Genomic DNA, 13,283 nt, shown 5'->3' with positions numbered 1-13,283 from the left:
AGACTATTCTCTTTTTCTGCATAATACACAGCCTGATCTTCAAAACAGAAACATCCTTCTACTTCTATCAAAATCCTCAGCCTTAACTAAAATCAAATCATCTCTAAAGTAGAGGTGGAATTCAGTCTATGCATTCCCGTAGCTTTAGACACTGGTAGTGAGTTTATTGATTAATATCTTATTTAGTGCCTATTTAATTCATGTCTTTTGGGAATATAGGCAACCATCCACCGAAAAATGGCTTCAATCTCCACCTTTTTTTCAACAGCTTATGCCATCTGTCAATTGCTATCTGACTGACTTTCTAACAGGGAAAGTTTCCATCTCCCAGTGCTTATTCTCTAAATCATCGAGTTACCCACACCCACCCCCTTTTTTAACATCACGTCAGTTTAGACTGATTCCATTTTGCATTCAACAGCAAAAAATTCTAGCACTCTTTTTAAATTACAAGAGCAATAATTTTACAAGTGACTGAAATACTAGTTTCAACCGTTAGGTTGATATATGTCTCCTAAAAAGAGTTTGATTGAAGGAATATTACTTTTGTATCTAATGTTTTCATCCAGCTCTGACAACAGAGAAGCATTTGACAGTATAAATGGTGATAACACTGTCAATTGAATTAAGATACATTATGCCTGATTTGTCAACATTTATGATTTACAAACAACTCTGTATCTGTGGAGGAGAGATACTAGCTAGAAGATGTCTCACATGCGATACAGAAATTCTTGTTGCCATGAAAATAATAAAAGCTATTTTGACTCTGTTCTGCATCAACTATTCTAAAATCAGAATATGTCCACTGAAGTCACCTACATTCACTAGTGTTTGCAGCTAAGTAAATTAAACCAGGATGTGATTATTAGTTTCTGAAAATCTTTTGTGGGCATAGAACACAGAATACAAGAAAGATATACTTTCAATATACAATATCATCAGATAAATAAAGATATAATAGCATCCATAGGTTTATTTCAAAGATGCAGAAGCACAAATTTCTGTTTGCTTTATTGACACCTGTGCAACTGCTAGTGTGCATGGGAAATTCAAATATGTACAGCATTATAATTCTGAAAATCTAATCTTGGGGGACTTTTTTGTTCTTCAAGCACACACAATTTCAAGTAGTTTTGGTGTTAAGTGAAGTGAAGCTAAAAGAGGTGACTCATATAAGATTGTCTTGGTGCCACAAGGTCAGAAAAAGGATCCATGAATTTTGCTTAACAGAAGCACACCTTATTGATGAGCTTTCTTGTCTTCAGTGTGTGCATTACAAAGCCTTTTTCTGTCTTCCATTTTAATAGCAGCATCAGCACACAGTTCTGGTTTTCATATGCAGAGATAGCATAAGTTTGTGGGTAAGTAATCTGCCTGTTTACAATGCCATTAGGAAACCGCTGACTCCATCAGTTCATAGGTTCACTTAAACCTTACTCTGCTTCTGACTTGCTGAGTATTTGGTATTCAACACCATGCAAGTGGTTTCCTGCAGCCTCTCTAACACAGGCTAGTGGGTTGTTAAGGAATAACTCTCAAAAGGTTAAAAGTCCTGCAGTCACCTTGATCTCAGTGACTGTGATTATCTGTGCTAATTTTCTGCTTTGTGTTTTATAACACAACACTGACCAAAGTTTATGTCTGCCTCTTGGCATACATAAGCGTGAACAATTATCGCTGTAGATGGAGAGATGTACTGGTTGCTTTCACTGTACAACGTCCTTAACATATAATTACAAATGAAACGTCATCATTCCACTTAAAAAAAAATATATATATAAGGGAATGAGAGAATGAAAAAGAAAAAAGCCAAGTGAGGTCATTTGGAAGAACAGAAGATATTTTTATTCTCCTAGGTTATCCAGTTTTGGTTCTTTTCTTTATTGTTGGTTCATAGCTTTTTCAGTACACATGCAGGACAACTGTTTCACATTAAAGAGGACTGGGATCCCCAGACCTCTAAGGGTCTCACATGATATCTTGCATCATGGGCTGTTAACTCAGCAGTGACTGTGAAAGTTGCTTAACCTCAGGAGCTACAGCATGTTGCCTATGTGTTGCCTGTGTTACCACAGTTGCAGGTAGTATTTCAGAGAGTGAAACAGAGACCTGGTTCACGGATATAAAGAATGATCCATATCAAGACTTCTGAAAGCTTTAAACCTCCTCCTTTACCTGCCATATTCCATAAGGGTCAACACCTACAGATAATGCCCTACAGTACTATTTCCCCTTCTCCTACTTTAATTGATAGCATGGAAGGATAAATGTCCTTCCTCCATGACCAACATTTGAATTCCATCAACTGTCTTCAAGGAGGCTGAGTAATGGGAAAGGGAAAAAGGAATTAAGCCCCTTACTCTGTTGAGCACTCATAGCAGCCCATCCACCACTAGTACCACTGGGTGCTATTCCTACCCTGAGAGGTAGCTGTTGCCACATCTTTGGCAGTAGCATCTGGGAAGGAGTCCCTTTATGTGCAGAACTGTCTCTTTCCCACTCCATACAAATGGCACTTCCACACAGAAACGCCTTTTCCCAAAGCAGAGAGATCTGTAGGAAAAGCAGAAATTCCCTTCCCACCTCCTGCTGGAGTCCCCAGCACTCATATGGTGTCACAAGGACCTAATTAACAGGGATGCCCTTGAATTGTGATGATTTCATTTACAATAAACTGAGACTAGAAAATGAGCAAATCAACTCCCGTTAGCTTGTCAATTGTGCTAACAGGTTGCATTGTTAGAAGCAACAGTGTGTTTGCATCTTGTATCCCAGCCACAGGATCAGTAACCTTTTGGCAAAGAGATGGATAATAAGGACAAACTGGATGTTTCCTGCAGCTAAAGTCATATGCATGCCTATTTTAGAGACTGACAGTCATGTAATGTACAGAATACCTGCAGCTGCCTGTTACTTCAGTAGTAATGGATGCTATTGAACTAAACCATACAAAAATGCAAAGCATTTAAGGTTAGAGGCAGCATCTGTAGCTGAGTTGTTTGGATAGCTTCAGCTGTAAAACGCTAAATGAAAACCACTGCAGTTTCTCTAGGTGAAAATTACAGACAATAACAGTATCAGATGCTTCTGAAGCAATGAAATATTTTTTTTAAATGTAATATAAGCAACACGTAAAAATTTACAAGAATAGCTGTCATGTGAAAATCAGACTCCAAAATATGCTTCTGCTTTTTCCTGCTCTGTCCCCATGAATAGGCATTAGACCATGTGGGTTGAAATTGTCATTTGGAAAACTGAAGGAACATAAAGGACTGAGTTCACTTTTAAAACAGAAGTTATTTGAACAGGGAACAGCACAAAAGAATGACATTCTTAGGGGCTGACTGCTGTGCACAGCTGCTTCTTGCAAAAGACAGTTATTATCTAAGACGTTACACCAATGTAAAAAAAAATTAAAAAATGATAAGCCACATTTTTCAACAATATAAAAATATTCTACATGAAGAATATGGTGCAATAGGATCTCTTCAGTGGTACAGGGACAGAGTGAGAGCAGAAGGCCAGGGATGAGAGAAAAAAATCAATTACCATGCCAGGTACCTTTTTCTGCATTTTCCCTACCCAAAACCATCACTGCTTGTGACTATCCTCATGTGAGGAATCTGTGAGCCTTTCGCAACCACTTGACTCTCTCTCAAGCCTACCAAGTTTTTTTCACTAACACACTCAGATATCTTCCTGAGATCTCTCCCTCCTGTGCCCTGTCAGTGTCACCATTCTGAAGCATGGCCTTGAGCAACCACTGTCATACCTATTGTAGATGTAAAGTTCCACACTCTGAAAGCCCAATGAAAGGCCAGCAGTACTTACTGTGCCCTATGAGCCAATGTAGAGTTGCTTCAGAAAAATATAGCTCCCCTTTAGCTCTAGCTGGTGTAAAGTGAATTACCCTTTATCAGCTTCATTGTCTTCAACCTTGAAAAACTGTATTTATCCGGTCTTTATGTAAATTCATGTCACTCCAGGTGAAAGGTTTCATGTGACACCCCTTCTAAATTTAGTCTTGTTTCTTCAAATTGTCCGTTATATTCTACTCAAAAACATAAATTGAATATTAAATACAGACTTACTGTAGCTATTGAATATTCACCTACATAAAACCAACAGCAATCTGTGACTGGCTGTAAATAAAATAATAGCTTTTCTTCCTGCTACTTCTTAGTTCCATGTAGACTGACTATGGATTGAAAGACAAAATAAGAGTTGTTTAGGGAAATTTTGCTAGTTTTGCATTAAGGTAAGCTACAGAAGCATGATCTCTATACAAAGTTTAACTACTGTTGCTTAATGCTATTTTGTTACCTCTGCCACATAAAGCTTACCTTCTGTTGGGGTCTAGTCTCCCAGGTCTGTTATATTTAACGAGTTTTTCATATAAAATACATATAGAGCTTTATTTTCTCAAATAAATTACTAACAGGACTACAGTGAGCCTTCTCATGTTCTTCACTGCTGGTCCAGCATTATGTGGGTAGACAGTACATTTTATGCTGTCGCTGGAGCTTTGAGAACTTGCATCCAAGGCAGATATGGCAGTGCTGGAGATTGTCCCCAACATCCTCCTTCTCTGATAGAAATTTTTGCCAGCTGCAGATAAGGCAAAGATCAAACTGTTGATAAAAAACATTGGGATGAAATGATTACTGAGGTAATTTAAGCTTTCCAACTCTATTTTTCCCTCTAAGTGGTCAATCTCTGAAACCTAACAAAGAGAAGAAGAGGAGACAAGCATTGTGTGATGAGGCAAAACCAACTCAAAGAACTCCAGAATTCTTGACCCATTCTTTAAACTACATACTAATTAAAAAAAAAAAAAAAAAAAAAAAAAAAAAGAATTTTTCCCAATGTTCAAGAGTAGAAATTACCCAGAAGTCCACTCCCTGGGAAAAAAAATCTTTATTAATATATAGCTACCATCATTCAGCTTTCCTTATTTTTTGTAAATGTTTTCTTCTATGCATTATCCTTTCTAACTCTCTCATTTCTAGACCTCAGCTTTCTTTTTTATAGCTTGTCCCTTTTTGTGACATGCCTCTCATCTTTCAGTATTCATAATTGTCCTTCTCAGGCAAGTGAAAATCTTAGGGTTTGGGTTGTTATTCCTTCAATGGGCTGAGTACAAATATCTTGTGATTTTTCCATGGAGACTATTAGCATTTTGGTTCTATTTTTTCACATGAGCGAGACAGGTAGATTTCACTGCTATTTCTTCACCATAAGGTAGAAATTTGTTAATGGAATACAAAATATGGAAGATAAATCTAGGATTGACTTTGCAATTCACAGCTCAAAAAGAGTTTTCCCGTGACCTTTGTAATTTCCTACCTATATTTCTTTTCCTTGATAGTATCTTTTTTTTTTCCCAGATTGATATGTATTTTCTACTCTGAACCTGAGAGGAAAGGCATCATCATAACATTAATGGTTGTATCAGTCATTTTCCTATGTTTATTCCTTTTGTCTTTATGATGCAAGAAGATTTGGCAAGCTCAAGGACCAACAGTCCAGCCCTTTTTATGTTTCTCATAAATCAAAATCATTGTCTTACCTCTGCTCATCTATTCATTCATTTACCAAACTCTCACGTATTTAAGTCCTCCAAGTTCACTGACTATGCTGTTAGCCCAGCAAAGAAGAAGGCTTCAGTATTAGATGCTCACTTCATTTAATCACTCAAAGAACTAGACTGTAATGATCCTCTAATTAGAGTTCTCGCAGTGTGTTAAATCCTTTCTATATGCGCTGTCAACTGTTTATACTGTTCTACCTGCCCCAGACTTCACATTTTCAAACACACCACAGTCATAGCTGACAACAGCACTGACAATCAAAATGTGCAGTGTATGGTTGCGGAAAGGAAGTGGAAGGGCTTGGAATGTAAAAGTAAGCCACAAATGCTTTAATCAATGTGTATTTTTCTATAAATCAATTCAATCTTCTTTTTCTGTGTTTTCCACAGTGGCTATGTCTTTGATTATGATTACTACAGAGATGACTTCTACAACCGGTATGTGTGGTTATATTTTTGCATATGCTACACCATTTCTACTGTTTCTTTATAATGTGATCACAGCATTTGGTTAGACAGGTCTGCTGTTCTTTTACATATTATTCATTTCATTATGTCTATTGTGTCTCAGAAGACAACTACTTGAATATGTCACAAACAGAAGATTATCACCACAAAATGGATGATCATTAAGTATCTCTTTTGGTTTTATACTTCTCTGAGAGCTTTTGTGACATTTTCTGTGCTGGACAGTTTAATGGTAGTTTAATCGTTCAGTGTTTCTGCCTACAGAGCTCTTCCAGGTTCACTGTCACTGGAACATTTAGCAGCTGTAACATTCTTCAGTATGGCACTATGGCTATGTTTTTTCATCCATGTCTATGGAAAGATACAGAGTGTCTGCTCAGAAATTTGTCTTCCAAGAACATTTAGAAGTTTAGAAGGACCTTGAGCAGCATGTGTGTTTCTATAACAGGAAAAGAAGTTGGATACCTGAGCAAATGGAGACTTCTGCCTTGAGTAGGTATAGCCTAGCTCAGCGTTACGTGAATTATTCATGCAGATGTGGCAGGATCACCAGAACACAGGGTTAACACGCATGACCATGGATAACCTACTTGTAATATAGCAGTGTTTTCTCCCTGCATCACAGTATCCTGTTTTAGCATAGGCTGAGTCAGAGAAGAACAAAGAATTGCTCCACCAACCTCTCCTGATTTGAGATTTCTTTTTTGTAAAGCCATGGACAATAGCAGGGGAGTGGTTTACACCTTAAAGTTAAGCTATCATGTGCTATGCACATTTCTGCATAGGAACACTGTAGAAAAATATGGAAATAACAGGTTTTTTGTTTGTTTTTTGATGTGGTTGATTCAGTCGAAGCTACTGGGTAGGGGAGGGTGTGCATGTAAATGAGTATGCTCACTTTGCGCAGAGCTAAAAACAGGGAGCTATAAACATATGGACTAAAAGCCATCAATGCAGTTTCATTCTGCTCAGTCCAGCCTTGACAGTAGGGGCAACTCAGATCCTGTAAAAAGCTGACTTCCACAGGCTTTGTATTTACTTTCTCCAAGGTCACCGCTCCAAATTCAATCTGTGGATTTTTATGTTTTTAAACAGAGTGCTGTTTCAGACCTATGCCACCTGAGTATTAATGCTTTTAGTTTTTTCACTTATTCTGTATGTTGTCGGTAACACAAATGCACAGCTACAATGGCATCATTTCCACAACAGCAACAACAACAACAGAAAAAACTTGTGGAACATTAAAGGTTGTTTCTCCAGAACTTCGTGTCTATGTTGTTGATTATCTTATTATGGAAAACTGCCGACAGTTACATGTGTCCATAAATCTGTTCAATAGTATTATTTTCTGATTTTGAAAATTTTCAGGATTGAAAGAGTAGAAGTTTTATGGTAGAAAACCCAGATATGAGATCAGCCTCACAAGGCTGGACATGGTGATCAGTTGACGTAAAAAGCTTAGGAGATTAAGGGTTTCTTTTATATCCAAGGTGATGAAAGTAGGAGATGAAAAGCTCAATATAGTCGGCATGGAAAAGAAATTTTGATGTACTATCAACATGCACATAGGAACCATAAATGAAGAAATATGTTCATGGTTCTTTGAATTTCTGAACTTCTGATCTTTCTGGATTTCTGCGTTTTACCCCTAACCACAGGTCTTATTTTCTAGTATTCAATAAGTATCCATACACCTGTCTTATCTTGACTAAAACAGTAGTGGGGTCAAAAGAGGGTAACCACAATGATTAGTGCTGTAAAATAAAATGTGTTTGAGGACATCAGGGCAGCACAATTTAGAAGTTAAATGTGCATAAGTGATTATTGGGACAAAGAATTGCTTTAGAACTGAGCGTTTCTGTTTATCATTTCTATTACAAGGACAAGAAAAACAGGCAGGGTTCTTAAAAATAATAAAAGGAAGCATTTTTTAAAGAAAATATTTCATTGAAATATGTGGAACTTGGTGCAACAAAATGCCAAGCCCAAAGGCTTTGCCCGTTTTCCAAAAGAAAAGTAGAATAACAATATTAGATAACAGTCCTTTTATGTATTTCAGAAAAGGAAGAATAATTTTGCATTTCACTACATTATCTAAGCATGAACTATTGGAAGCTATAAAAAATCACCTTTGGAAGAACAATTGCAAAATGATCTTTCACATGATAGCTTACAGTTCTTCTGAAACATTTTGTTCCAGTAACGTCAAACAAGAGACTGTAACCAACTTGCAGACCATCCAATAAGATAAAAGATGAGTAATAACAAACATTAATATTTCTGCTAAAAGTCTCAAAAAATGCTTTAGTGTTCATCGTCGTACACAACTCTTTAGTTATGCTCACAGTGGTTAGAAACTGCTTATTCAGTAAAAATATTTAAGGTGATGAAGTTCAAGTTCAGTGGGTATGATAGGATCTCTATGACACGTTTTATGGGCAGCTATGGAAAAGGAGGGAGCTGGTTATATTGTCTGTAGGATTACAGTACAAACAACAGTAAGGATCCTGGGGTTTAAGCATTAGGAGTTTACTTGCTAAAGTGTATCTGTCTACGCAGCTGGGTGACAATAGCCAGTACGGTGAAAATTAAAAATGCAGTTATAAATGTCCATACTTACTAGTTGCAAGTACTGTTTGAAAGAAAATTGAGAGTATTTTGTGAGAATGCTTCTTATCCCTCTGCTTCAGACTCTAAACTGGAATGTTAATTTACTAAACATTTTTCTCCTGACCTGGTGCATTCAGAGTCCATAGCTTTTATGTTCTAATTATATCTGTAGATTTTATTACCTTTTCTGCTGCCTTTATTTGCTTCTACACAGGTTAGTTAGCTGCTGTTGATAACTGTGTTTTGAGGATTGGAATGTTCTGTTTGGAAAATCTATTTCATTTTGGTTGTAGAGTATCTTTTATTGACTGTAGTGGTAATTCTGTGCATATTTACATGTTACAGTGGCTTTGATTTGAACAAGACTTTTATTAAGCATGCTTGGGTGTTTTAGTCATTCTGCAGCAATTCATTCTTCTATCAAGAGAACATATACCGGGACCTCTTTTCTATGCATTCAGAAGAATATACAGGTCCCTCATTTTAAAGACTATTTTGTTATTTTACATACTGCAGAATAGTTCTTAATGGTGACAGCTGTCTTCAGATAAATTATTTTTTTCTCTCTAAAAAGATAACAGAAAACTAGAATTAAGCCATGTATGTAATAAAGGAGCTGAAATGTCAACCCAACAAAATGTAGTACTACTAGTTGTGTGCAATGAAACTATGTGGATCTGTGAAAAGCGGGCTATGGATTTTCTATACTGCAAATAACAGAGTCCCATAACACAGGTCTCGTTTAAATTATGCAAAAAAATCTGAGGTATGCACTGGTCTGTGACTGAAATCTGAATATGGCACTTAATGTGCATAGGTCCTTGAAATCTAATTTGCCTGTGATATAAAGTGATTATGGTTTCAGAGGCTAATTTTCTCAAAGATAACACGAAAATCTAGTTGACGGGGCTTCCATAACATGAAATCACAGAAGGTTTTTTGAATTACTGCTGACTTAATCTTTTCTAGGTTGTTTGATTACCACGGCCGTGTCCCCCCACCACCCCGAGCAGTGATTCCACTGAAGCGTCCTCGTGTGGCTGTGACAACAACTCGCAGAGGCAAAGGGGTTTTCTCCATGAAAGGAACATCAAGATCCACCTCAAGTGGGGCTTCTTCCTCAGGATCCAAATGTGAGTTGCTCACACCAGCTGGATTTCATTGCAACAGTGATCCTAGCAATTTCTGCAAGAAGGTAGCTTCTACTATATAGTTCTACTGTAGCCATTTTCTACAATCAGGCTTTAGCTTGAGAAACTGGCTTGATTACCAAAATACCAAGCCTTTCCTGAAAGTTAAAGAGCACACTGATGTAAATTTTTATGGAAATCGCTTCAAAAAATTTTGACCTACAGATTACTTCCTTGGCCTCAGAAGAAGCCTGCTTAAAATCTCTTATAATCCTGACTGCTTAAGCACCATGAGGTCTTGTGAACAGCTTGTGAACAGGCTTGCCGATCTCTGCTGAGACTTGAGGGTTATATGTTAGCTGGTGGGGGATGGGCTGGGGACAGGGGTTGGGGAGATTGGGTTGTGTGTGCTTTTCCTGCCAGATTGTTTTCAGGGTAGAAAGTGGAAAATGTCTTTGCCTTTTCAAAAAGGAGTCCAAAACAAGATTGGCAATTTTGGATTATTCAATCCTTCTTTAGTGAGCTGGCCTTGGAAGAGCTGATAAACGATAGGCAGTCTCTCTTTCATGCTTACCAAGCTCCCCACCCCATAGTATGTCCTGGGAACTTCATCTTCCTCTTCGTGCATCTTTCAGCACCCACCCGTCTTCCCCTGCCCCTTATGTGGAGTGATACTGTCCTTGGAAGCGTCACTGGAAGAGGAAGAGAAAGATCAGGTAGGGATCGTATATGAGAAAGAATGAAGGGACTTCAATAAGACACTTGCAGTAACAGACTGGCCCACAAAGAATCATGCTGTCTTACACACAACCATGAAATAAGTGAATACACCAACAGTACATCTTACTGCAGGAGGTAAAAGAGGCCTTGAAAGAAAACATGTGGTAAACATGCACATGACTGAAAGAATGGAAATGTGATAAACAGAGCTAAAGATTATGTTGTACACTGAGGAACAAGGAGCTCAAACCATTCTTTGGAAAAGATGACGTTCTGAAAAACAGAGGCTCTGTTGGCTGTGCAGTGGAATCATATACAAGTCTCCAGTGAAAGAATTGGTTATATCTCCATTACCAAAAATGGGAGCTTTGATACATAGCACACAGGAAGATATCTAAATTTTGTTGTCATTTTATAAAGCTCATTTGCACACTAAGAGGATGTCTGGGAGTAGCAACACTTCCTTTATTCTCTAGAGGATCAACATGAGTCTAGACATTTTCATGCACATCTCAAACTAATCCACTTGCCAATAGCTACTTTTTTCTTTCCTCAATAATTTAGGTAATGAATTTTTATTCCTTCTATTAACTCGAAAGCATACAATTCAACATATTCATTTTAGTAGACCTAGAATTTAAATAATTTTATTAATCTTTGCCAGCCCTTTGCCAGCTTTCTCACAGAGTGAGTCAAAGCTTTACCAAATATACACACTTACAGATTCACTCAGTAGCGCTCCTTTGTTCATCCATTACTGTTGTCTTACACATTCGAAAAGTTAGTACTAACAATGCATAAAATTCACTAATTGTACTAAAATGTGTTCTAGTAAGGAGACTTTTTGGACTGATTTTTTCTTGAGAAAATTAATTGTTTTCAGCTAAGTTTTTTAAACATAATTTACATCATCCAGAACGATTCCAATATTCTTCTAGACATCTGAGGACATCTCAATAGACACCAAGAAAATCTCCCACACAGAAATCTGGGGTTTCATATAGCTTTCTGTTTCTCAAAATAATCAATAAATTTGCTTTATTATTTATTCTGTATTTTGGAAAATGTTTTGTACTACCACGTTAGGACTTAAGTAATGCATAATGTAGATTATAGGATTCAATCCTAACCTGATTACCCATATCCACTTCCTGTAAAATCTCCAAAACCACTGTCTGCATAATGTGGCAAATGTTGCAGAACCTGTAAATTATTTAATGGAAGTGCAATCAGGACAGTAGAGATCCTAACAGACAGTGATATGCCCTGGTGAAAGTATCCTTCAATGTATTTAGGTGTGATGTGAATTCTAAAAGTGTCAGTCTTAGAGCTCCAGGTGATTGTCTTTGGATCCAGCTCTTTAACACTGAAGGGAGAGCTGAGAGATACATCACTAGAAACACAGTCTAACATTTTGACACCTGTTGGGTTTCCACCCTGAGTCCCTTACAGTGACAACTGGAATGCAACTGCAGAGACTACTTATTGTACGGGAAAAAAACTGCAGAAAATATTCTTTCTGCATGCAGCACACTTCTCTAAGGAGTCAGACACACAGTATACAGGCTTTCATGCTTCATTTCACGATAAAATTACTTCCTTTTTGTCAAGTCCAACCAATCCCTCATAAAAGAAGAAACATAATTTAGTTGACCTGGACAGGAATATAATCAGTTTATTGTAAGACATTTATCAGTGAAATAACTGATCCATTCCTTTGGAGGCTTCTAGTTAGAATTTAGAGGATGTGCATTTTGAGGCTTCCTTTACCATTTTCTTTGAAAAGCTGGTTATGTGTAATTGTGGAATGAAGCAATTCAACATTTTTTTGTCCCTACTGCTACCGAACCCCTTGAACTAATGCTTTGTTGATTCTAATTGTAATTTATTGCTAGTTAAATAAAGGATGTCTTCAATAAGCAGAGACATAGTGTGTGGGCAGGAAGCTATTTTGAGTTTTAATGAAATTCAAGAACATAAGACAGCTTAATCGCAGGTTCAGAATTAACAATGTCAAAATGGTATCATCTATGCTTGAAAGATTTCACCCCCAAAAACTCTCATGAGATCAAATCCCCATATAGACTTCTGCAATTTAAGTAGAAATCTCAAAGGAATACATTCTCATAGCTATTCTCGATGCTCAGGCCAGATCAAAAAAATGAACCCATATATGCAGTATTTAAAGGTCAGAACACAGGGATCTCTCAATGAAATTACCAGAATAAGAGGCACACACTTCTGAAAAGTGCAATCCAAAGACAGAAGTTTGTTGTGGCACACAGCAAAGATGTTATAAAAACTTAATGCAAAAAAATTCCTTGCTCAATGATGAGTACATCTGCAAAATTGTTTGCTACTGTAATAAAGTCTTGTTCTACCAAAATGTAGAACATAGATGTTTTAAGCTGTCTTCCAAAGCACAAAAGAAGTTAGAAGGATTTGATAACTTTCCTGAATCTATAATTTTTCAGGGATCAGTTGACAATATTTTGTTCTCTTTTTAACTCCAAAGACTGGGAAAAAAGAAATTGACCTTTCCACATTATCAGAAGTAACTCACAAAATGAAACATGCTGGTCTAGAAATAACACATAGTAGTTTTTCATTTTAATGGTATGAAGCAGCAGATGCAGATTGCTATTTAGAATGGGAAAAAAAATCACTTTTTCTGAAAATATAGAAACTAACACTCTTGGAGTTTGCACTTTGATTTTACACATCTGAAAACAGGAGGAAAGTGCTAATGAAATTTTTATACC

General features: G+C 37.0%; 1 protein-coding gene across 6 annotated transcripts in view; it reads left to right on the top strand.

Moving 5' to 3' along the window:
* Positions 1 to 13,283, top strand: part of RALYL (RALY RNA binding protein like) — a 390,766-nt gene that overhangs the window by 346,019 nt on the left and 31,464 nt on the right. For 4 of the 6 annotated variants that reach the window (XM_054059538.1, XM_054059535.1, XM_054059536.1 and 1 more), the window contains 3 exons: positions 5,984 to 6,031; positions 9,641 to 9,804; positions 10,437 to 10,517. In XM_054059538.1, the coding sequence (XP_053915513.1) occupies positions 5,984 to 6,031; positions 9,641 to 9,804; positions 10,437 to 10,517 (293 nt within the window). The remainder of the gene's footprint in view (positions 1 to 5,983; positions 6,032 to 9,640; positions 9,805 to 10,436; positions 10,518 to 13,283) is intronic. The other 2 variants (XM_054059541.1, XM_054059537.1) reach the window with 1 other exon arrangement.

The sequence above is a fragment of the Cuculus canorus genome, chromosome 2 (assembly GCF_017976375.1).
Source record: "Cuculus canorus isolate bCucCan1 chromosome 2, bCucCan1.pri, whole genome shotgun sequence".
NCBI classification, from domain to species: Eukaryota; Metazoa; Chordata; class Aves; order Cuculiformes; family Cuculidae; genus Cuculus; species Cuculus canorus.
The sequence above is the reverse complement of the archived record's forward strand: the minus strand, read 5'-3'. Positions and strand labels throughout refer to the sequence as shown.